The sequence below is a fragment of the Suncus etruscus genome, chromosome 18 (genome assembly GCF_024139225.1).
Source record: "Suncus etruscus isolate mSunEtr1 chromosome 18, mSunEtr1.pri.cur, whole genome shotgun sequence".
Classification (NCBI taxonomy): Eukaryota; Metazoa; Chordata; class Mammalia; order Eulipotyphla; family Soricidae; genus Suncus; species Suncus etruscus.
Window position 1 is genome coordinate 8,072,115 of NC_064865.1, and position 26,686 is coordinate 8,098,800.

Here is a 26,686-nt window from a genome sequence, read left to right on the forward strand (position 1 = left end):
AACAAAGGTGTGAGGAAGGGATGTTTGAATTGCATTTTTGTGTTCCTAGGGTATATCCCTAGGAGTGGAATAGCTGGATCATATGGGAATTCAATTTCCAGTTTTTTTTTTTTTGAGGAATCTCCATATTGTTTTCCATAAAGGCTGGACTAGATGGCATTCCTACCAGCAATAAATAAGAGTTCCTTTCTCTCCACATCCCCATCAGCACTGATCGTTCTTGTTCTTTGTGATGGGTGCCAATCTCTGTGGTGTGAGGTGGTACCTCATTGTAGTTTTTATTTGCATCTCCCTGATGATTAGTGATGTGGAGCATTTTTTCATGTGTCTTTTGACCATTTGTATTTCTTCCTTGAGGAAGTGTCTGTTCATTTCTTCTCCCCATTTTTTGATGTGGTTATATGTTTTTTTCTGATTCAGTTTTTGTCGATATCTTGTATATTTTGGAGATTAATCCTTTGTCTAATGGATATTGGGTGAATAGTTTTTCCCATTTTGTGGGTGGCTTTTGTATCTTAGGTACTATTTCCTTTGAGGTACAGATGCTTTTCATATTAATATATTGTCCCATCTGTTTATCTCTGCTTCTACTTATTTGGAGAGTGCTGTTTCCTCCTTGAAGATGCCTTTAGTCTCTATAGTGTTTTACCTACATTTTGTTCTATATATCTTTTGTATTCAGGCCTAATATCCAGGTCTTTAATCCATTAGAATTTGATCTTTGTGCATGATGTTAGATGGGGGTATGAATTTGCTTTTTTGCAAGTGGCTAACCAGTTGTGCCAGCACCACTTGTTGAAGAGCTTTCCTTGCTCCATTTTGGATTTCTTGCCCCTTTATCAAAGATTAGTTGGTTGTATGTCTGGGGAATATTCTCTGAGTACTCAAGTCTATTCCACTGATATGAGGCTCTGTCTTTATTTCAATACCATGTTGTTTTGATAACTATGGCTTTGTAATACAGTTTAAAACTGGGAAAATTAATGCCTCCCATATTCTCTTTCCCAAGGATTGCTTTAGCTATTTGTGGGTGTTTATTGTTCCAAATGAATTTCAGGAGTGTTTGATTCACTTCTTTGAAAAGTGTCATGGGTATCTTTAGAGGGATTGCATTAAATCTGTACAATGCTTTAGGGAGTATTGCCATTTTAATAATATTAATGACTTAATGATATTAATCCTGCCAATCCATGTGTCCATTTCCGCGTGTCTTCTCTTATTTCTTGAAGCTGGGTTTTGTAGTTTTCTTCATATAGGCCCTTCGCCTCTTTAGTTAAGTTAACCCCAAGATATTTAAGTTTTGGGGCACTAATGTAAATGGAATTGTTTTCTTTTATTTTCTTTTCTTTTTTAGTTTTTGGGTCACACCCTGCTGCACTCAGGGGTTATTCCTGGCCCTATCCTCAGAAATCACTCCTGGCAGGTTCAGGGGACCATATGGAATGCTGGGATTCGAACCAGTGTCCTTCTGCATGCAAGGCAAAGCCCTACTACCATGCTATCTCTCCAGCCCCGGGATTGTTTTCTTAATGTCCATTTCTTCTATATCATTATTAGTATATAAGAAGGTCATTGACTTTTGGGTGTTAATTTTGTAGCCTGCCACTTTGCTATATGAATTATGGCTTCTAGAAGCTTTTTAGCAGAGTCTTTAGGGTTTTCTAAATATATGATCATGTCATCTGCAAACAATGAGAGCTTGACTTGGAAATGATATATTTTTAAATATAGTTTTAGGAACAAACAACAAAAAAGGGGGAATGGTAAATCAATTATGTGACAAAAAGAAAGCCAAAGGACAGATAAAATTGTTTGCTTTAGAAATACACTCAGTGCCAAAGGACAGATAAAATTGTTTGCTTTAGAAATACACTCAGTCACTGGAAGTACTCGCTATAGCGATTAGGCAAGAAAAGGATATCAAGGGAATCCAGATAGGAAAGGAAGAAGTCAAGCTCTCACTGTTTGCAGATGACATGATACTCTACCTAGAAAACCCCAAAGACTCTATCAAAAAGCTTCTAGAAACAATAGACTCATATAGCAAGGTGGCAGGCTACAAAATTAACACACAAAAATAAATGGCCTTCCTATACACCAATAGTAATAAGGATGAAATGGACATTAAGAAAACAACTCCATTCACTATAGTGTCACACAAACTCAAATATCTTGGAATCAACTTGACTAAAAATGTGAAGGACCTATACAAGGAAAACTATAAAACTCTGCTCCAAGAAATAAGAGAGGACACGCGGAAATGGAAGCATATACCCTGCTCATGGATTGGCAGGATTAACATCATTAAAATGGCAATACTCCCCAAAGCACTGTACAGATTTAATGCGATCCCCCTAAAGATACCCATGACATTCTTCAAAGAAGTGGACCAGGCACTTTTGAAATTTATTTGGAACAATAAACACCCTCGAATAGCTAAAGCAATCATTGGGAAAAAGAATATGGGAGGAATTACTTTCCCCAACTTTAAACTTTACTACAAAGCAATAGTTATCAAAACAGCATGGTATTGGAATAAAGACAGGCCCTCAGATCAGTGGAATAAGCTTGAATACTCAGAGAATGTTCCCCAGACATACAATCATCTAATTTTTGATAAAGGAGCAAAAAATCCTAAATGGAACAAAGAAAGCCTCTTCAACAAGTGGTGTTGGCAAAACTGGGTAGCCACTTGCAAAAAATTGAACTTAGACCCCCAGCTAACATCATGTACAAAGGTAAAATTCAAATGGATTAAAGACCTCGATATCAGCCCCAAAACCATAAGATATATAGAACAATACGTAGGTAAAACACTCCAGGACATTGAGGCTAAAGGCATCTTCAAGGAAGAAACTGCACTCTCCAAGCAAGTGAAAGCAGAAATTAACAGATGGGAATATATTAAGCTGAGAAGCTTCTGCACCTCAAAGGAAATAGTGCCCAAGATACAAGAGCCACCCACTGAGTGGGAGAAACTATTCACCCAATACCCATCAGATAAGGGGCTAATCTCCAAAATATACAAGGCACTGACAGAACTTTACAAGAAAAAAACATCTAATCCCATCAAAAAATGGGGAGAAGAAATGAACAGACACTTTGACAAAGAAGAAATACAGCTGGCCAAAAGACACATGAAAAAGTGCTCCACATCACTAATCATCAGGGAGATGCAAATCAAAACAACGATGAGATACCACCTCACACCACAGAGAATGGCACACATCACAAAGAATGAGAATAAACAGTGTTGGCGGGGATGTGGGGAGAAAGGAACTCTTATCCACTGCTGGTGGGAATGCCGTCTAGTTCAACCTTTATGGAAAGCGATATGGAGATTCCTCCAAAAACTGGAAATCGAGCTCCCATACGATCCAGCTATACCACTCCTAGGAATATACCCTAGGAACACAAAAATACAATACAAAAACCCCTTCCTTACACCTATATTCATTGCAGCACTATTTACCATAGCAAGACTCTGGAAACAACCAAGATGCCCTTCAACAGACGAATGGCTAAAGAAACTGTGGTACATATACACAATGGAATATTATGCAGCTGTCAGGAGAGATGAAGTCATGAAATTTTCCTATACATGGATGTACACGGAATCTATTATGCTGAGTGAAATAAGTCAGAGAGAGAGAGAAAAACGCAGAATGGTCTCACACATTTATGGGTTTTAAGAAAAATGAAAGACATTCTTGCAATAATAACTTTCAGACACAAAAGAGAAAAGAGCTGGAAGTTCCAGCTCACCTCAGGAAGCTCATCACAAAGAGTGATGAGTTTAGTTGGATAAATAACTACATTTTGAACTGTCCTAATAATGAGAATGTATGAGGGAAATTGAGAACCTGTTTAGAGTACAGGCGGGGGTCGGGTGGGGAGGAGGGAGACTTGGGACATTGGTGATGGGAATGTTGCACTGGTGATGGGTGGTGTTAAAAAAAAAAAAGAAAAAGTATAAAAGATGCACTACAATTTAGGATTAACTGGAAAAAAAAACAAATTGTCATAATATATAATAGAAAATATTCTTTCGGGGCCGGAGAGATAGCATGGAGGTAAGGCGTTTGCCTTTCATGCAGGAGGTCATCGGTTCGAATCCTGGCGCCCCATATGGTCCCCTGTGCCTGCCAGGAGCAATTTCTGAGCCTGGAGCCAGGAATAACCCCTGAGCACTGCCAGGTGTGACCCAAAAACCAAAAAAAAAAAAAAAAAAGAAAGAAAATATTCTTTCAATTTTATAAAGTCCACCATGAGGTATTAGAAAAATAAAAAAAAAAAAAAGAAATACACTCAGTGGTGCTCAAGAGTTACTCCTGGCTCTGCTCTCAGGAATTACACCTAACTGTCCTCAAGTACCATTTGGGATGCTGGGGGTCAACACAAGTCAGCCACATGCAAGGCATGTGCTTACCTTACCTGCTTGCTATACCATTGCTGCAGCTCAAGAAAGATAAATTATTATGAGAAAAAAATTAAAAATATGTAATTGAGTGAAACAAACACCAAATGCTAATTGGTATATTAAAACAGCTAATAAAATTGATGAACATTTGGCAGAGGTTTAAAATGAGAAATAAGAAGGCCTAAAATAACCAACATCAGGAAGGAAAAAGGAAACATCCTTCATGTGTTCAACAGACAAACGAAAATATTATGATAGAAAGTTGTGGATAACTTTAATGCTGTTACTTGGAAATTTCACTGATGTGGTCAAGTTTCTGGTAAACATTAACTTATCAAAACTTAGGCCAGAAAATAGATAAAAAAAAATGTAATAGACAAAGATAAAACTCCCTATACGTCCCACACCTGTCCCCACCTCACATCAAGCTAGTTTAAGGATCACACAGCTTCATTGGCCACACTTTTACTGGAGACATAAATCAAATCTGCTGATTTTTTCAAACACAGACTACATCTTCTGACTCGTTTGACGTTGCTGGAGTAACCTTGACATAAATGTGATCCTTACAAGACATTACAGGAAGGAAATGAGCAGGAAAATCACATGCATGAACATTTTCGAAACAAAATTATAAGGCAGCTGAATCCATCAATATTAAAGATCATACTAGCTCTCCAAAAAATAAATAATAAAAGAGGCTTGTTTTATTTCAGGAATGTAAGATTGGCTTAATATGAGAAAAATCAATGAATGGAACTTGCGGTATTAGGTTATTAAAGGCTAAAATGCATGTCAAACAATGGTTGAGAGCATGGGAGGGCATTGGTGGAGGTCAGTGGGCACCGAGGTGGAGGGCATGTGTTGAAACATTGTACGCATGGAGCTCTATCATTGACAGTATTGTAAATCATGATGCTATAATTTAAAAAAAATTTTAAAAAGTGTATCTGATACACTTTCATGTTTTACAAAAAGAAAATAAAGCCCATTTAAACCTTCTTAACCTGCCTCCCTTTCACATCTCCCTCTAAATGGTAACATTAGAAAATAAGATTATGGGGCCGGGAAGGTGGCGCTAGAGATAAGGTGTCTGCCTTGTAAGCGCTACCAAGGAACGGACCGCGGTTTGATCCCCCGGCGTCCCATATGGTCCCCCCAAGCCAGGGGCGATTTCTGAGCACATAGCCAGGAGTAACCCCTGAGCGTCAAACGGGTGTGGCCCAAAAACCAAAAAAAAAAAGAAAGAAAAAAAAAAGAAAATAAGATTATTGGGGCCAGAGAGATAGTATTGTGGTAGGGTGTTTGCCTTGTATGCAGCTGACCTAGGAGGAACCTGGTTTGATTCATGGCATCCCATGTGGTCCCCATTTGCCTAGGCCTGGCAGCCACCATATCAAACCTCTGCCATATTCACAGCTCCTGTACATCTGCATACCAATACAGTTTTCCATGGCAACTCTGGGGCATTTTTGAAGCAGAGACAGGCAGATTCACCTGCACCCAACAGGAGGCCCAGCAACCTCCACGCCCCAAATTCTTCATATCAATGCCCCAGCTTGGTGGTGTCTCTAAACTTCGCATAGCACCATTGGAGCTCAGAAACCCAATGGAGAAAATGCACAGAAGCTCGATGAAGCTCAATGAGTGAAAACAAGTATATAGAGGGATCCACCAGCACCAAGCAGCTCTGTAAATCCTCAAACAAGGACTTCAGTGACATCACTGGGAGGATGTTTGATGAGATAAAGGAAACAATGGCGCAGACAGTCAGCAACACCAGCAGTGCAGAAGAAAGAATGTGCAGACATGAGAACACTTCAGTGGGAAATGAAGAGTGCAGTGGGTATTATGGAGAAAATACTAAACCAAAGCTCTGAACAGCTGCTGAGCAAAAGATAAAAGAGGTCCAAGATGAGATGGAGAAAACTTTTGGGAAACAGCAGTAAATAGTTTGGAATGGCAGTAAATTGTCTGAAAAGAAATGAATAGCAGACCAGAGAGCTATGGGATGAGTTTAAAAAGAATAACACAAGAATCATCAGAATCCCTGGACAACAGGAAGGCAAAAAATATGGAAGAACAACAGTTAAAGAAATCATGGAGAGGAGTTTCCTAGACTTGAAGATTATAGGCACTGACATCCAAGAGGCTTGAGGCATCCCATAGAAAATAGACTCAACTAGGAAAACTCCAAGATAGACTTGTACTTAGAACGACAAATTCCAAACATATAGACAGAATATTGAAAGCAGCAAGAGTTAAAAAATATATCATTACTTATATACAAAGGAAAGTCCAGAACATTCACAGATTTATCAAATAAGACTCTATAAGAAGACAATAGAGTGATATAGGACAAAAACTCAACAAAATGAACATCTTCCCAAGAATACTCCATCCATATTATCATTCATATTTGAAGCAATGATGCAAAGGTCAGGGAATAGCTTAAGGAATTCAGACTTGAAGCCACTTTTACAAAACTCATTAAAGGAGTTTCTTTAAAGGTTTGGACCAATTTCTCAGCATCTGGTACTGAGTTTGGTCTTCACTCATGATGCTATGGCTGCTCTCTAAAAGACTAAAGGAATCTAAATATAGGGACTGGAGAAATAACACAGAGGGTAGGATACTGCCTTATATATATCTAACCCAGATTTGATCCCCTATATGGTCCCTCAAGTCTGCAAGGAGTGATCCCTGAGGGAAGATCCAGGAGTAACCCTTGAGCGCTGCCAGGTGTGGTGAAAAACAACAAGTGAAGGTATGTTTACTCCTAACTTGCTAAGGGATTTTTGATACATTTAAAATAATGAATCAATGTCTCATTTGTATTAATATTCTATGTATTACTATTAATCATTAATATCCATAGATACTTGCATTGAAATCTTGTCTACATGAGCAGACACTTAAGTATCTATAATAGGGGCCGGCGAGGTGGCACTAGAGGTAAGGTGTCTGTCTTGCAAGCGCTAGCCAAGGAAGGACCGCGGTTCCGATCCCCGGCGTCCCATATGGTCCCCCAAGCCAGGGGCAATTTCTGAGCACTTAGCCAGGAGTAACTCCTGAGCATCAACTGGGTGTGGTCCGAAAAACCAAAAAAAAAAAAAAAAAGTATCCATAATATATTTTCTTACATAAAGCCAAGACTCCCTTTCTTAGTATAAAACACTTTGTACTTTATTGGCTTATTCATATTTTTGTTAAATTTTCTTCAATATTATTAAATTTTACAATTGTAGGTCTTATCTCTTTTGTGTAAATTATAAAATATATTAAAATATAGTCTTATCAATAACAGGGAGACAATTATTATCATACTAAGACCCAACTTCAAAATAAAAGCTAAAGCAGTATATTTTAGATCCCAGAGTTGAAAAATTATTTATGTAAATGAAAGTTGGCATTATATTATATTAAACAATTTTAGCTTACTTACATTAAAATCACATGGCAACCAATCATCATAAATTGGCTTTTATTTCTTTATTTTTTGATAATTCCATTTGCCATTCCTTTAAGTTTCCTTGAAGCCAACATTAGAAAGTAAATTTTTCATGCTTATGCTAAGAGAGCAGGCTGGTGGTGTGAGGGAACATTGGTGTAGGAAAATTCACACTGGTGATGGGATTGATGGTGAAACATTTTCTGCCAGAAACAGCTGCATTTTGAATAACTTTGTAAATCACAATGTTCTAATAGACACAATTAAAAAAAGAATAGAAGCAGATTTTCTTAATATGATCAAGAGAATTGGAACTCTCAGAGCAAGCTAAGATATATTGAAATCATAACCAATCTCCAAAATCAAAAGCTTAAGCCATTAAGTGACAGGTATGTTGATGATTATCAATCTGATGGACTGACTGCATACTTTCAGGGAGTCTGTCTTTTGGGGTTGCTAGGGATCCCCAGATGATGGATGCACAGGTCATAGTGCAAAAGGGAGGAAAAGTTCAGAAAGGTTTTTGGCTGCAAATACAGTGCTTCTTCTTGGGAAAAGCCCTTTCCTCTTTGGGCCAACCTGTTCCAGTCTGTTTAAGCCCGAGGATGTTGTATACCATGGTGGTGGCAAGGACAAGTTTGACAATGTCAGATCCTGCTCTGTTTTGTAGTTTCAGTTCTGGTCTAGGACACTGTTCACCTGTCAAACTTCCTACCTTGTCCCCTCTAGGGCAGACAGAGCCACCTGGTTCTGTGTTGGCCCGTTTCACAGGTGTAGCCTACTGAGGGGGCTCCCAGTTCCAGAGTGTATGTTCCACTTAGTTCCTTGGAGGTCTCTAATTCTCAGCCCCTCACTCGGATTTCCTCCCTGCTCTGCCAGCCCTTTTCTCTCCCCTCTGACTCCACATGCCTGTTCCCAGCTCCTTTTCTCTATCCAGGTTCTTCCCCTTAGTTCCTAGTCAACAAGCTTTCAGCTCACAAGCAATTTTTTTGTTTTTGCCTAACCTGGTGATGCTCAAGGTTTATTCCTGGCTCTGTAGTCAGGGATCATTCCTGGGAGGCTCGGGACCATATGGCTTGTCAGGGATTGAACCTGGCTCAGCGGCATGCAAGGCTCCCTACCTGCTGTACTATCTCTCTGGCCCCTTAATTATTTATTTATTCATTTATTTATTTTTATTGAAGTAGTTTGAAAAGCTATATATGTTTTAGGGAAATAGTTCCACCCCTCTTGGAAATAATTGTGCCCACACCATGCGTACCACCCAAGTTTCAATATCCCTCCACCATGTTCCTTGAGTTCCTTTCTTTTCCCTTTGGTAACCTCAGTTCTGCAAGGATTTGTTTTCCTCCTTGTTTGGCTTTTCTATATCCTACCTACAAGTTGGATCACTTACTGTTTGCCTTTCTCTTTCTGACAGATTTTCCATAGAATAGTTCCATCCAGTTCTACCTGAGCTGTAAAAATGTAAGATTTCTTCTTCCCTGAGAGCTGAGAGTTTTCCACTCTGGGAATAGAACATGTCTTCTGAAACCAATCATCTGTTGGGGGAAACTTGACTTCTTTCTGGAAATATCTTCCCTGGTAGTCCTTAATTTTCAGGGACACAGTTCCCTTTACTTTCTGCTGACTTTAAATCCTTGAGCATGGAATCCAATAATTTTCATGAAATATATGTTGGAAGATTTTTTTTTACTCCATTTATCTTAATTTCCCTTTCTGCATCCTCTTCATCTTTATTCTAGCCAAATTCTTTGCTATGTTGATTTCTTTTTTTATTTAATAATTTTATTGTAATCAAAGTGAATTATAAGTCTTTCACAGTAATATTTAGGATACATAGTGACAATGAATCAGGGCCATTCCCACCACCAGTTTTGTCCTCCCTCCACCCCTGTTCCCAGCATGCATTCCATACCTCCCCACTTTGCCCCATGGAGTGCTAGTGTATATGCTATGTTGATTTCTAATTCAGTTCCCCCTCTCTCACCCTTGCCCTTGCTCCTCCCCTCAATTGTCCATTTTCTCATATTTAAGGATTTGAACAAAACAGGGGCTTCAAAGCTCCATTCTGACCCCTCCCAATATTTACACCTTCTTAACCTGCCTCCCTTTCACATCTCCCTCTAAATGGTAACATTAGAAAATAAGATTATTGGGGTCAGAGAGATAGCATAGTGGTAGGGTGTTTGCCTTGTATGCAGCTAACCTAGGAGGAACCTGGTTTGATTCATGGCATCCCATATGGTCCCCCACCCTGCTAGGGGCAATTTCTGAGAGCAGAGCCAGGAGCAACACTGGGTGTGGCCTAGAAACTAATCAATCAATAAAGTTTAAAAAATCATAAAAAATAGAAAATAAGATTATTACATGACAGCTAATGTCTTACCTAGCACACAAGACACATCACAAATATCTTCAAAATGAATTTAATGGGAAATGTACCTGGCATCCATGCTGAAATCTGTATCAGTATCCACCAAAATTGTGATGGAGCCATTTGGGCATGCCACCATATATATGTATATGTATATTCTTATTTTTGGTTTTTGGGCTACACCCAGCAGCACTCAGGGCTTATTCCTGATTTTTCACTCAGGAATCTCTCCTGGTGGTGCTCCGGAGACCATATGGGATGCTGAGAATTGAGCCTGGTTGACTGCTGCAAAGCAAATACCTTACTCATAGTACTATTGCTTTGGCCCCATATTATATATTCTATATAAAAAATTGTGATAATTTCCTATGAAAAAGCAAAGCAAGAGTGTTATATAATTATGCATTCCGTGGGTTGGAAAAACGAGGTGATGAGAGTCGATTTCTGTGAACTCACCTACGTTTGCCCATGTGATCCCTATGTTTATAGCAGTAACATGCAGTTGAGACACAGAGGTGAGGTGACCCCGCTGTTCAAGTACCATGGAGCTGTCTCTGCTCCACAAATAGGCAAAACACATACCAGTGGCCTCATTAAGAGGCTCTAATGAGTTGGAATAACCTTGCTATCAAGGACAAACAAATGCACAGATCCAGCTGGGAAACTGGAGCAATTGCTTTTTCCAAAGAAAAGGGCTCGTTTTTGTTTTTTGTTTATTTCTGGGCCACACCTGGGCAGCAGTGCTCAGGGGTTATTCCTGGCTTAGAAATCAAACCTGGCAAGCTCATGGACCTTATGGGACACTGGGGATCAAATTCAGGTCATCCATGTGCAAGGCAAACACCCTACACACTATGCTATTGCTCTGGAACCAGCAGAGAACTCTTATTAAAGAATAGCAAATGGAAACCCATGACAGATAAGGGGGAATTGTAAGACTCTGTGGCACAATGCAATGATGATTCTCAGAATTCTATTTTATAACTGGATTATGTCCAATTAAAGTGCATGTATCCTTTGTCATTTTACATAATCTATTTAAAGTAAATTATTTTTAAAATGATACTATTTAAGAGATAGTTTTTATTTAATTAGGTTTAGGAGCCACACTCAATAATGCTTGGGGCTTACTCCTAGCTCTAAAAATGACGGGAATCAAGCCATGTTCAAGTCAAGCCCCCTATCCACTGTTCTATCTCTAAAAAATAGGTTTTAATTTAATAAATAAATAATCTAAAAATAGATAAAATAGGTAACTCATGGAATTTAGTGTGGTTTTGGTACAAGAGGCAAGATCTGGTTCAAATGATCATGAATAGGTTTTGCTTATTCACTCATATAACTGGATAATCCAGAAATGAGCCTCTTTTCAGACCTGTTTTCATCAGGTGTATGATCATTGCCCACTTCTGTAAATTTGCCTTATATACAGCTCATTTCTTGGCCTCAGATTGCTCTCAGGAGTTCTGAAAATGACACTGTTACCTTTTCGTACTTGTCAGAAAGAGCCAGTGTTCTTACTTGTGCATTCTCAGAAGTAAAAGCTAAAGATTGACTTAGCAAACCCATCAGAGACTAAGACCTAAACCTGCCAGAAGGCCAGAGTGGGTGGAACATATTGGCTCAGTTAACTCAGATTGCATTACTAACCCAGTTAGGACAGGGAGCTTATGGAGAGTTAGCCCCCTAACTCTAATTCAGAGTATTCAAAATACTCTGAATCTGGGCAGACATATTGACTATTCCTCCCAATACTTTGTCAACTGCCCAGCATATCTCAGTTACTGAGTTCCTGAGTTGACTCTGAGTTGAACTCTGAAGGGAGAAGAGGCATGTTTGCTTCCAAACCATTCTCTCTTTCCTCCTTAGCCCATGTTGGCCTAAGTTGAATGTGGGTCATGGACGAAAAGGCGTTCTTGTGTGTGAAACCACTTACACCTTAAGGCTAATCTCTTGTTACAACAAACATCATCTCTACTGACCCATTTTTATTCCCAAAAGTGAGCCTGTAGCTCTTAAGGAAAAAGGCCTCTGGATGCTTAGAGCTTAGCAACTCCATGTCCTGAGGTGGCCACATCCTTCCACAACTATTCTGTTTATTTAAAAAACTAGGTATTTGATGGGAAGAAAGAGCAAACTCACCAAATTCTCAATGGTTATCTAAAGTCAGAAAGTTTTCTTACCTATTGAAAAAGGGAACAAATAAACTGCTCATCTTCACAAATCTTTCATGGAAAATTGGATTAACAGAAAAGAATAGTTTCTTCCCATCAAGGATGAGAGAAAAATGGATTCCCCTCCACATAGAACCTACTGGAAATAGTGAATTTGGATATATAGCAGCCTGTATTCAACTTTCCTCCATGTCCAGATGAGAGTATGTGATTATTTCATTGTCCAGCGAGGTGGGGGGAATCAAGCCATGTTTTAGTTACTAGCAATGAAGTTCTAGCTTGAACAGAAAAGAAAATCTACATTTGGTTTGAAAATGTGAATGTGCTTTGCAAATAAATGAGCTATCTGGTATGTTCCCTTCACCTAGCAAAATTTCTACCCATTTCAGGCTAATGCAGCTAGTCTGATAATGGACCAAATCATCTTGAATATTAATATATTTAATGAGAGAAATCGAATATTTATAAAAGGCAAGTTTGTAGGGAAAATAGACTGACCCGTTGGGCTGGAGCCAAAGTACATCAGGTAGGGCATTTACCTTTCATCTGGCTGTCCCATATGGTTCCCTGAGCCTGCCAGGAGTGATTCTTGAGCACCGAGCCTGGAAGTAACCACTGAGTGCCATCAGGTGTGTCTCATAAACAAAAACAAAAACAAAAAAAATAAAGAGTAGATTCACTTGTACTTGGAGCTGGAAAAAAAAGTAGATGGGGAATTTTTTGCTTACAGGATATAGTATTCCACATTTTAGGTCATAGAAATTCTTAGACTAGATAGGCTAGGGCCAGAGAGATAGCACAGCAGGTAGGGCACTTGCTTTGCATGCAGCTGATCTAGGTTTGATCCCCAGCTCCCTGAGCAATTCAACATAGTACAAGAAGTTCTTGCCTAATTTCTATGGCAAGAACTTCTTGTACTATGTTGAATAGTAAAAGAAGTCAAGCTCTCACTGTTTGTAGATGACATGATACGATATTTAGAAAAAGACTAAAGACTCTACCAGAAAACTTGTAGAAACAATAGGTTCATATAGCAAAGTGGCAGGCTACAATATTAACACGCAAAAATCAATGGCCTTCTTAAACCAATAATGATAGAGAAGAAGTGGATATTAAAACAGCAATCCCATTTACATTAGTGCCTAGTGCCACACAAATTCAAATATCTTGGAGTCAACTTAACTAAAGATGTGAAGGGCATTTCCTTTTTATTTGTCTTTGGTACTGGGGCCATATCCAGTAGTTCTTGGGCTTATTCCAGCCTCTACATTCAGAATCAAACCTGGTGGAACTTGTGGAACCATATACAGATCTACCACTTGCAATGCAAACATCCTGCCAGTGATACTCTCACTCTAGCTCCTGTATTTCCATTTGTAAATGAGTGGACTTTTCATTCTTCTTGAATCCATACTAGAGGTATCAGATCTAATCTTAGACAATATTCTCCATTTTCAAAAACCATAGAAAATTTTATTTTATACTTGAGACAATAATTTTGTAACATAACCATTTAAGATGAACAAATTTTAGTACTTTGCTTTTCATTACTTTTCCCCTTATTATTCAGCAAATTACCTATATCTGTAAGTTCTGTCTTGTGGATTATACTTGAAGGAAGTAAGAAGTACAACAGAAATTCAATTTTCTGAATAGTAAGTTTCAAGTACTGGTATATAACGTGAGTAGATTTCTCACAAGTTTCCCTTTTCAAAACCTTAAATATTGACTTCAAAGTCCTCACTTTGGTCTTGATGGGCTTTCAGTCCCATCAACACAAGAATAAATATATTTCTTTTCTTTCAAGCTGAAGAATTATATTCTCTTCATATCTGTTAACATACTTTTTCAAAAGAAAATAACTTTGTTTCCAGAATATCTTTTTTATTTTATCCCACTGGGATAGTAAAAACAAAAATATCTTGATCCCTCAAGAACAAAAAGAAAAATTTAAGAACTGAGGTAGAAATTGGGAAGTATTAAAATCATCCCCATAGGATGGAGTTAAGGGGCTTTTATAGGGCAGGCCCCGCTTTATTTCTCAGTTACTACAATGGTGACAGAACCATTTGTGGATATCTAAGAAGACTAAGTCCTGTGCTACTTGCCATTGAAGAGTTAACAGTGGAGACATTTTACTTGTCATTATTAGTCCTATAACATTTATCACATGTATTAATTCCACTGGGATTGCAATTAGATAAAACAATTATTTCTCAGTCTCTTGTATTGCTGTCCAGAGGAAGAGCGAGCTTTCATTTATTCCTAAACTTAATCAACAAGTTTTTTTTTATTTCAGTTCATTTCACCATATATGCATAAAGTTTGATATATGTTATGTGCTTAGTCAACATATTCTATATGGAAGCTCTTTCTCTTTGCTTATATTGGTAGGACATGAGCATATTCTGGCCTGTTCTTTATTTTTGGAGGTCAAGGGCTGAGCCACACCCAACTGTGCTCAGTTATTATTTCTTACTGTACTCAGGCATTAATCCCATCAACTCTGGAATTGAACCCAGGTCAGTCACATGCAAAGCAATCATCCTATCTGCTGTATTATCGTTTGAGCCCACTCTGGCTTGTTTCACTGGTGCTGTGGCATGCACCACCTTAGAGAACATTGTGGTAAATCAGCATCGGCTGGATTCTGTGGCCACCAGTCTCTCCTGCTGTGCTGAGCTGGAGTCTGGGGTCTGCACATGCTCAGTTAATTCACTCCTAAAAGGTCAACAGTGACTTTATAGAATCAGCAGTCTTCCTTGCAAGTGCATGCGCACATGCGCGCGCGCACACACACACACACACACACACACACACACACACACACACACACTGGCTTAGCATTATATGTGCTCATTTGGTGATTCTATAGACTATTGCCAACGCTCATGTGTTTCAGTTTCCATCTCTAACACTTTTTCACTAAGGAATCGGTAATATACTTAGCTGAACTTGGCAGTGGATCATTTTTAAGAAGTGTGGGAAGGAGTAAAGAGTGGGGGGAAGGGTCAAACATCCAGAATTCTAAACATCTCTGAAGATAAGGCAAATGGGTCATAGGGATCATTTAGCTTGAGTTAAAGTACCCCCCCCCTTACTTTCCTTCTCTATACATCCTGACATGACCGGACATCTGCCCTTGCCTCTTCCTGTGCTCCCCAGTACTGGGCCCATGGCACCTGTCTGCCCTGGCATGGAAACCTGAGAGGGCGCTTCCTGGTCACTGTGACCTGCTGAAGGACCACTGAATATCTGAATATTCAGAAACCTCACTTTTCCTCTCCATCCTTAAGAATCACCATGTTGTCACTTCTACAATCGAATCATCATTTCTCTCTCTCCTCTCTCTTCTTTCTCTCCCTCTTCTCTCTCTCTCTCTCTCTCTCTCTCTCTCTCTCTCTCTCTCTCTCTCTCTCTCTCTCTCTCTCTCTCTCTCTCTCTCTCTCTCTCTCTCAGTAACTGGTGGTGGATGTGACTGAACTAGCCCAGAAATCCACTTGCCATCAACCCTCCTGGCCCATCCACCTTCCACTTCAGCCATGAGCTCATCTTTTCACTTTCATCCTTCTGCTAGGAAAGGGAAGAACTGCTCTCTTAGCTGGGGGAGGAGCTTGAGCAATGTGGCGAAACTGAGCAAACAGATATCTTTCATGGCACCATTAAGGACCACAGGGACAGACATAGCCTCTGTGAGAACACCCAATTCAAGATGCTATCATTAAGTAGGTACATAGCACTAGGCCTGAGTGTGGAGGTGATGTGTGTCCTTACCTTTTTCCACTTGTCCCTCTTTCTGACATCTAGATGCACTGAACCTCCGGAACCGGCAAGTCATCTGTGTTACCCTCAAAGTCCTCCAGCATCTGGTGGTGTCTGCTGAGATGGTGGGAGAAGCTTTGGTACCCTATTACCGTCAGATTCTCCCCATCCTGAACATATTTAAGAATATGAACGGTGAGTGAGCCCAGGAAGTGAAGCGTCTTTAAGTCCTAAGGAAGGGGGAGCTGTCCAGGGTTAATGAGCAATGCCATGGGGATTTACGGTTTTACAGAAACCAAGACCCATTTGAAAATCTAAGTGGATACCTAAATAGATGTCTCCTGTCTCTCCTCCCCATGACTCCCCGGGGAAACAGGGACATTAGGAGTTTCATTTATGACCCCTGGCATATCCATCTCTCTCACCCAGCACAAGATCTCTGAAGCAGTTCTAGAATCTTCCCTAATTAAATTGTAAAGGTATTTTTAAGCCTCCTCCAATACATTAGTAGGTTTTAGGTTTTCCTTTCCTCTTAATAGGAATTCTACTTTTTAATGCTTTTTGGTTTTAAAAAAGGGTGGATTGTTTATATTAAGAGGTATAAAGTTACTTCAAAGCAATATTCAGATATGCTCTAGCTAGTTTGAAAAAGGCTTAATATATGTTCTCCTATTGTAAAATAGCAACAAATTGTACTTTTGGTGACTGAGTCTATGAGGGGGGAGTTTCTATGTGCGATGTTCTGATGCACTGATTCCAAGCAATGTTCCTTCAAAGGCTAACCAAGTGCTAGTGGGCTCAGATAATGTGCTTTGCCCTCACAAAGGCATTCTTCGATCTGGGGAGTCTCTGATGTGGTGGATGTGGGCTGTTTCATTAGGAAGTTGTGGTTCATTTCATATTTCTTTCCAGCCCTCTGAAACACCCCTAGGTCTTGTTTGTCTTCTCTTGGAAAACATTCTTTTCTCCCCTATTCACTGTGAACCCCTCGCTGGCATTTCACTTCCTAGAGATGAAAGTGTGTTTGGCAGCTGGTAGGAGGTGCCACAACACAGGGTCCTGAAGGGCAGGCAGGAGGGTAGCCCACAGTTCTCTGAGGGCAAGCATCTTCCCCCACAGATACACCTGCCTATTAGAATCCCCAATGTGCCACATTATTCTGAGGTAACTGATGATCAGGTAACACATGATCAGAAAGGCACACCAGGAAAGCAGGGTGTCCTTCAAAAGTCGGGCACTACCTGGTGACAGCAGTGCCTCAATGCTGGTTGATAGTGAATCCACACAGTGCCAGTGGGGTGAATGCTGGTTCAGGGTACCCATGGAGAGTCAACCGATACTCAGCCCCAAATATCTAAGAACTAGTGGTGCTCATTCCTAAATGCCCCCAAATTCCCGAGTCTGTTGGACATGCCATTGAGATGTCTGTCTCCTTCACAGCTCTAGACTTTCCAAACCAGTGGTTCTGATGTCTTCCACCTGATCCTTTGTGTTTCCATCTTGATCTGGAACGTCACCTGCTCCCCACCCACAGCAGAATGCACAGGTCCACTTTCAAGTGATCCGTGGGGGACTTGACTGGCATCACAGCCTGCTGGGTCCCAACGATAGCAATTGATTTTGAAACATTTCTAAATGCGTGCACCAAAAAGTCTAGTCAGTTTTTGCCCCCTAATATCATCCTGACATTTGAGGAGGGAAACTATTAGCTTCCATTTCATTTTCTACTTATCTTAACAAGCTGTCAGTGTGATGCTCAGAATGCAGTTTGCATATTATAGAGTTGGAGCCAAAGATCCTGAAAACTTTAAAACAGTTTTTCAAAGTGACTATTTCCATAGCTCCAAGATTACCAGGCGCTTACCACTCTGTTCCAGTGCTACTCAGAGAATTTTCTCTGCACAAATAACTTAGCTTTAGCAGCTCTATGAAGAATGCTGCCTTCTGTGTAAAGATATTTTATTCCCAGAACTATGTATGCTGTTTCAGAGTCTATCCTTACTTATGGCTTTGATTTTGGATTCTCATTTTCTGGAAGTATGCGGAATGTTAAGAGGAAAACCATCATCAGTTTCTGTGTATTTAAGACACTTCTCACTGGTTTCCATGTTTCTTCTCCCCTCCTTTTCCTGAACTTGCTGTCCTATTCATTCATATTGTAATGTCTCTTTCAATCTCACCACCCATTAGTGTCTAGAACAGGCCGATGGCAGTGCCTGAAAGAAGGGAAGAGACCCGCAAAGTAACCCATAACTCGCTGGCCTGGTTCCCTATCTACAGCCCCTCCACTTGCCCTTTAGTCTGCTGCTTGCATATATGTGCCTTTCAATTTCTGCTTTACGGTCAAATGGATGTTCTTGGGCGTGGACAGTGGGACTAAGTAGCAGGAGGTGGGACACACAGTGAAGCCAGCACTCAGAATAGAAATCAGAGCCCATTGGCAGGCTCTGAGTGTGCCCCCATCTGCTCAGTGAGGATGTGTGGCTTTCAGTGTGTGTGCTGAGGAGCCTTCATTTTCCACATGGTCAGATGAGGCTGTGGTTAAACAGTAACAGATTGAAGGGATGCTCTGTGGGGACCTTTATAAAGAGGCCTAAAGAAGGCCCCATGGATATCGTTTTATGAGACCCACCTAAGCCTAATGACAGTGTAAGCTCTTCGGCCTTCCCTTTGCAATAACAAAACTCAAACAGACCCCTGAAAACACAGCATGTCATGTGAAGCACCACGACCTGACCCTTGAGCCAAAGGACCTGTGAGTACAAGTAAGCTACAGTGCTTCTCTGCACTGGAATTTATTCCAAATACATATAACAATGCATTGTTTGTAAGGCCAGCCCCAAACTCTAGACAAGGCATCTGAAACTCCTTCATCTAGGCTTTGGCCTTGAATATGCATAAGAGAAGAGAGTCTTAATTCTCACAATTTGATAGACATAGACAATCATGGCTGTGCAAATCAGCATATGATAATCTATGCAAATAGATCAAACCTATCTGGATTGATCTAGTCCACACCAGAGCAGTGTGGACTGGCATTGGGAGCTTTGTGTTCTCATCAGGTGACTTGTCACCTTGGTCTTTGGTTCTTCTGTGAGTCTGAGTGAGGAACCAGCTGTTGGAATGTTTAGCTGCAATGATACCTTTGCTACAAAGGACTCAGCCTGCATCTCATTGACAAATACTGTGTGTGTGTGTGTGTGTGTGTGTGTGAGAGAGAGAGAGAGAGAGAGAGAGAGAGAGAGAGAGAGAGAGAGAGAGAGAGAGAAAGAGAGAGAACACAAGAGAGCAAGAGAGCCAGTGTGGGGAGGGGCTGGAGCTCTGAAACTAAACTACTACATTTTGTGTGGAGAGAGGGTGGAGCAATGTGCATCTGGTTGATGCTTGTGTATTGAGCCCAGCTGGCATGCCAGACTCCCCAGGTCCCTTGGCCTGAAGGCTCTCCACCCCAACCCCACAGCCTGATTCCTTCCTGGGCCTCCTTCTAACTGGCAGGCTTCAGGGGTCATTTTATAGCATCATCACCCCTTGAAGATACAGTAACAGAGAAACACCAAAGTCGGGTCTGAGCTTTAGAGCATGTTTCCTTTCCCTCTCCTACTCAACCAATTTGGGGTGTTTCTGCTAGTGATTGCTACAGAGTGGAAGGGAAAAGTCTGGCTTAGTGATTTCTTTCACCAAAGTTACTGAAGTTCATAGAAACTTAAGACAATGAGAATATTCTGGCTAGAGCTTTCAGAGCTGAAACCACAAGTTAACAAAGCAGGATACTGCCTCTGAGAAGCTTGGGCCAGAGCAGAATCACAGGATTCTGCCAACAGAATAAGGTCCCCTCAAGTTTGATGTCGAAAGGTGGTCCTTGATGTCATGGAGTGGGCAGAAGCAAATAAAATCACACAAAAACACCTGCCCACTGCAAGAATCAAACAGCCTTGGATTATTGGAATGTCAGCCACTTGGAATTAACAAGTGTTCATGCAAACAAACCAGAATGTTTACCACAAATTCAGACCCATTCACAGAAGGACTGAACTCAGAACACATTACACTGGCAAAATTTTCAAATTTCTATCCAGATCTCTGACCCTGAAATGTAATGAACTTTCAAAAACCGAGAAACAACCATTTGATATTGGTGAAAAATCTGCTTGGACATCTAATGAAAACTTAAACAGTAAGCCCAAGTCAAGAGATTTGAGGTATGTGAGACCTTGCCTTGAGACCTCAAGGTCTTTTAAAACATGGATAAACTTCAGCAGGAGTGATAGCATTGTGAGTAGGGTATTTGCCTAAGGCAACCCAGATTTGATCCCTGGCATCCCATATGGTCCCCTGAGCACTGCCAGGTGTGACCCCCCTCCCCCTTTGATTTGTGTTTTGGAAATTCACTGCAAATTTCCTTTGTAAACATTTGGCTGTTAGGTGTAAAATGCTGGGTGAATGCAGGCTGGCAATGGAGCTAGTCTGTTTCTGTGGGTCCCATGTGCAATGCCCCTGTGTCCCTCACCTTCTGGAACAATCTAAGGTAGTGGGCCTCAGGGCAACTGGGGAGACTCCTTCAGTATATGCTCTTAAAGGGACCAGTTTCCAGGAAGGATGTGCTGTTTTCTTTTGTTTTCTGGAAAGGGGGCAATGGTCCAGTTCAGCTGTTTGCATAGACATCTAGACACCTTTCTGCATCTAGGGCTCTCTCCTGGGACTGGTGCCAGCCAGTATGCATACATGCAACTCCATTTCTCCTATGCATGGAGCCTAGGATTAGATGTCAGTTTACATTTGTATGGGATTTTTTCCCATCTGCAAGGCTAATACCTATCTTTCTTTTCTCACAGAGGAAGAAATCTTATCCTCTGTTCCTATCTGGTTTCTCTAGTCCTTCAGCATTCTATGGAGAAGCCTCTAGAGCCTTAATGACTTTCAAGATGGGGCTGCAGGTCCCAGCTCTGTAGATACCTATGGGCCACATGGAAGATGCCACAGCTTCAGCTCGAGCCTTCTGGGTCAGCTTGACAAGGTCACCTCAAAGTTCATCACTGAAGGAGGGATGACCCACCTCATGAATGGGCAAATGCTCACTCGAGTTTTGGTCTTTGTCCTTTACTCTGGTAAATTGGAATAGATGTTTTCTGGTAGTTAGTAACATGGTCACGATGGCATTGATGTTTATGGTATTGCTGTACCATCACTCAAAATGCCAAAAATTCCACCCTGCACCTCTATTTCAATCACTTCTTGCTTCCTCTTCTTTCTTATCATTTCCCTTTTATCATTTAACATTTGCCTTGCTAGCTTTGTCATCCTAAACTAAGGATGTATTCTACAAAACTCTCTATTTCCTTTGCTGCTTTTATATGCCAAAGTGAGTGAGCATATCAGGGCCTCTCTGTCAGATTCTTCTTTAAGGTAGATTCAAAGCTGTTGGGTTGACCCCAGAGTGATCTACAGATAAATTAATGGATGTTCAGATCCCTAGAGGGGCAAAGGGGGCGGGTGAGAAAACATCCTCATAACTATGTCTTTGGGTGAAGTCAGGCCAAGCCACTGCTGCAAGGCTAGGATGGATGCCAACACTCATCTTAAACTATGTCTGTGACAACAGCTCGGTACTCAAGATAAACTCAGGAAAGAAGGAAACTAGTATCACCCCAGGATTGGTGTTTTTCAGGGTATTTTCGAGCTTTACAGCTGTTGCTGAGTTGAAGCACACTGTCTGATGATTTCAATGACTTAGACAGAGATGGGTAGTAAAACTTTAACAAAAATGTTGAGGCTGTCTTCAGGATATTAGCTAGCGATGGAAGAATGGCCATACCAGTGGAATTGGCTTATTCTGTCAGAAACACCATTTTCTTTCCTGATTAATTTCCTCAATATGGCCTAAAATCCCCAACAATAGAAAGTACAGGGAAGGGTCCTTTTTGGGATTGTTATCCTTTCTTTACAGATGAAGAAGCTACAAATTGAATCAAATGAGACTTGCTCATGTGGCTGCAGCTTAGCTGCATGAATGAGCTTCAGCCAGGATCTAAAAAAAACAAAAGGATCTTATATCAAACTGGGTGCCAGGAGCCAAAAGGATGTATACCACTGTGTCAAACAGGGGTTCTGAAGCTGTCCCAGACAGCATTCTTGTTTAACCTACTGAAGTAAATGGAGGTTTTATTGATCCACTTTAACAATTATTATTTGCTGTCAGATCAGAGTTACTGTGGTGGATCTTCTTCACAAATTCATGTGCATCCAAAAGCAAAAATTTCTTCTTTTTTTTCCTATTCATTTCTACTGTGCTGGAGTAATCAATAACAATTGGATAAAAACTCTGAACTGGGAAGAGACAGCTACTTGACCTGACTTGAGGCATCAAACATGCAGCAGTAACAATGCTGTTCCTGTAGTAACTGGACTCTCTACCAGGAGGCATTCAGTTTGGATCCTCTGAGTTCAGAGCCATTCCTTACACGTGTTACCAAGACCAGTTTCCCTGTGATTTCCCCAGTGAAATTCCTTCCACCCATTATTGAAAGTAGTGAAAATCCTTTTCTCTATTATTAAGACCAGGAATCTCCTTCTCCCCATTACTGAGTCCAGTGAAAGCCTCAGGATTGTCACCTGTGAACCAGGTCCATCCACATGGAGGGAAGTTCATCCCTAGAGTACATTTCAAAATAGACAGAGTAGAGACATTCAATCAAGTCTAAGCTGAAATGAGTATTAAAAACATACTTTATTTTCTGCAGTCTGGAGAAGCAAACACCCATTAGTTAAGATAAGATATTCTACTCTCTACCCAGTTTCAAATTCAGAAGTGTAAAAAAAGTGACTTAATGAAAGTTCAGCTTGCAAACTGAGGTCCTCTGTCTCAAATATGCAGAATAAATCATCCTGAATACAAGGGAGAGTGTGCGCTACATGTTATCCTCATGTGTCTCCTCTTTCTACATCTAACAGAGAAAAACCAACTCACACTGTGAATGCTTTGAGAGCATGTTTGGAGGTTCTAGCAGGAGAGTGCAGCTACTTGTAGAACCTTGACCTAAGAACTGTCCGTCCTTATTCGGTGAAAGCCGTCCTCTTCGACCAAGGGCGCAGCTTCAGGAGAGACACACATAGAGCAGTGAGGAAAGAAGGGGACATTCGCTTAACCAGACATCAGCCAAATCAACCCTGGCAATCAATGTCACAGCCAGATTGCCCTCACATCCACACTGAGTGCTTTGACAGAGTCACTCTGAAGCAGTTGAAAGTCCAAGGAAGTTTGAATTGTTTTCACTGTCAAAGAGATTCAAGACTCCTCTTTTCCTTTGGATGATGTGTCAGCCAATGGATCATATCACTCTTTGTTTTTGTGTTTTGTTTTGTTTAGGGGCCACATCTGAAGGTGCTCAGGAGTAACTTCTAGGCCACACCTGGTGGTGCTCAGGGGTTACTCCTAGCTCTGCATGCAAGAATCACTCCTGGTGGGCTCAGACCATATAGGATGTTGGGGCTCAAACCCTGGTCAAGTACTTGCAAAGAAAGCCCCCTACCCAATGTGATATCACTTCAGCCCCTCATCCCACTCTTCAGACATACACCAAGATCATAAAGAAAGGAAAGACCAGATCAAAGACACCAGAGTTCATTGCCTTTTAGAACTAACCCTGTCAACTACGGCTCACTGACTCAGATAACTATGAGCTGCAGGATGAGGGATATTCATGTGAGGTTTGAAAAATTATCCTACAGGTTACATTAGTGGAGACAAAACTAGGTTTCTGGATTTCTACATGGTATTTTCTAAAAATCACTACTAGAAAATCAGTTTATGTTGTGTAAACAGTGTTGGCTTTTAATCTTCGTTAATTTTTTTTGTTTTGTTTTTTGGGCCACACCCGTTTGATGCTCAGGGGTTACTCCTGGCTAAGCACTCAGAAATTGCCCCTGGCTTGGGTGGACCATATGAGACACCAGGGGATCGAACCGCGGTCCTTTTTTGGCTAGCGCTTGCAAGGCAGACACCTTACCTCTAGCGCCACATCACCGGCTCCTAATCTTTGTTAATTTAATTATTTTTCTATACTCAGAAGTTACTTTTAAGAAAAATTAATTTGAAGTATGTTCCTAATAGATATAGAACTTTACTTCCTATTTATAGAAGGAGAAGAGAGTATGACAGGAAAGCAGACTGATATAGATAGTAATGGTTTGGCTATACTTATGAAATTAGAAAAATAAATAATTTGGTACCCACAGGATATATTTCCTAAAATCGTAATTACCAAAGTTGTAGGTATAACTGATAACAAACTCTCTAACTTGGAATTAATAAATTTCTTTTGTTTGATGAATTGAATTGTTTTGTATTCATAAGCACTATTTGATGTTTATTTAGAATTGCCTGATAGGGAAAGTTAAATAATAACTTCCATGTGATTGATTTGGAAAAATTTTAATTAGGAATCGAGTAAATTTAAACCTTATTCTTTTAGGCAATTTAATTTGCATAATAATTTTGTTTCCAAACAAAATTCTTTGTGAAAAGTCTACTTTTTCTAAATGGTACAGTTAGCAATGCCTTTATTCTAACTATTCACATTGTTCTCCCCAACTATTCATCTAAATAACAAGAGGAGGAAAATTAAAAGTGCTCTTCCCTACTATTGCTCACTTACTCTTCCAAAACTGAAGTTGAATTAAGAATATTTGTAGAACTATCATGACAATGTTAATAAGTGAGAGAAGTAGAATGCCTGTCTTGAATAATAGGCAGGGGGTTAGGGAAGGAGATGGGGGGCATTGATGGTGGGAATGTTGCACTGGTGAAGGGGGAGTGTTCTTTTTTTTAGGGGGGTGTTCTTTTTATGACTGAAACCCAACTACAATCATGTTTGTAATCATGGTGCTTAAATAAAGATAACATTTTAAAAATTAAAAGAAAAGGGGGCCGGAGAGATAGCATGGAGGAGAGATAGCCTTGCATGCAGAAGGACTGTGGTTCAAATCCCGGCATCCTATATGGTTCCCCGAGCCTGCCAGGAGGAATTTCTGAGCACAAAGCCAGGAGTTACCCCTGAGCGCTGCCATGTGTGACCCCCCCCCAAAATTAAAAAATTAAAAAAAGAATATTTGTAGAATAAACAGGGAACAACATTCTTCTATTCTTGTGAATAATTCATAGAACAAATACTCTGTTTATTTTGTTTTAACATCACACCCTCCTCATGAGCTTGGGAGATCATATGAGGTGCCGGAAAGAGAGCCCAGGTTGACCATGTGCAAAGCAAATGGCCACTATACTACTTGTTGGGCCTTAGCACAAGTATGCTTGTCATTTCCATAAAGGATTGTAAAGTGTGACATTTATTAAATTATTAAATTTATTAAATTATTAAATTCATCAGCCTGATATGGAGAAGTGTGAGCCCCCTCCTTTTACTTGGAATTGGTCACCTCCTCCAAAGAGAAAATCTATTGCACTATTAAATTTCTTAGTTTCCTATATTTTAAAAAGAAAGCATAATTCATTCCAAATGAAATCTGTCCAGAGGAATAACTAAGCATAAAAATGATTTTAGTATTAATAGAGCTAAGTTTCCCTAAGTAAATAATTTCTATGACCAATACATAATATCCCAAGTCTGCCTATTCCATGATAGCTTTGTAATTCAAGAATTGTCATTAAAAAAAAATCTGTGAAAGACAATCTAACACATTTGAAGAATTAACACCCTCAGATTTTAATTGAAATATCAGTTCTAATTACTGTTTAATTTCTTGGTTGTAAATCTTTGGCATGAATAATATAAAATTGACTCTGAACTTGTGCAATTAATATATTAACATTTAACTATTCCGTTTAAAGCTATAATGACTTAATTAGTTTAATGTTTAACCAGGAGAAAAAGTACTGAGAGTTTAGAAAATTTTAAAAATGGCCACTAATAGAGTTAACTAATGGGTAATTTGTTTATTTCAGATAAACTGACTAGTTAGTTAGCTCATTTAAAAAAATGGCATCCCTGCCCCCCCCACAGTACCAAGACCAAGAAGTCATATATTCATTTTGTGGAAATAAAAAATGATCAGATTTAAATACCAAATCCAGAGTTAACAACAGAATCGATACCCAATCTACAACAAGCTGTACAAGTGGGAAACAGTTCCACTAGCATTACAGGGGGTAAAGAAGGGAGATGTGGGATGCATGCTGCGTTTAGGGGTGGAGGGAGGACAACACTGGTGGTGTCACTGTGTGCCTTAAATACTACTGTAAAAGATTTGTGATTCACTTTTATCACAATAAAAATTAAAAAAAGAAAAACAACTGGAGATACTAAAGTGAAAAAATGGCATATTCTTAAAAAATTACATTATGTGAAGTGTTATATGTTTAGAAGATAAATTTTTTTAGAAATTTTGTTATTAAGACCATTCATATGCATTGTTATTGCATGGGTCTGAGATCAAATCGATTATAAAAAATTAGAAATCCTTAAATGTAATGTTTTTCTTAGAGTTATGTA

General features: G+C 40.0%; 1 protein-coding gene across 1 annotated transcript in view; it reads left to right on the forward strand.

Annotated features, from left to right (window-relative positions):
- PACRG (parkin coregulated) overlaps positions 1-26,686 on the forward strand; it is a 416,149-nt gene that overhangs the window by 273,341 nt on the left and 116,122 nt on the right. The window contains exon 4 of the mRNA XM_049765530.1: positions 16,230-16,379. Coding sequence (XP_049621487.1) covers positions 16,230-16,379 — 150 coding nt within the window. The remainder of the gene's footprint in view (positions 1-16,229; positions 16,380-26,686) is intronic.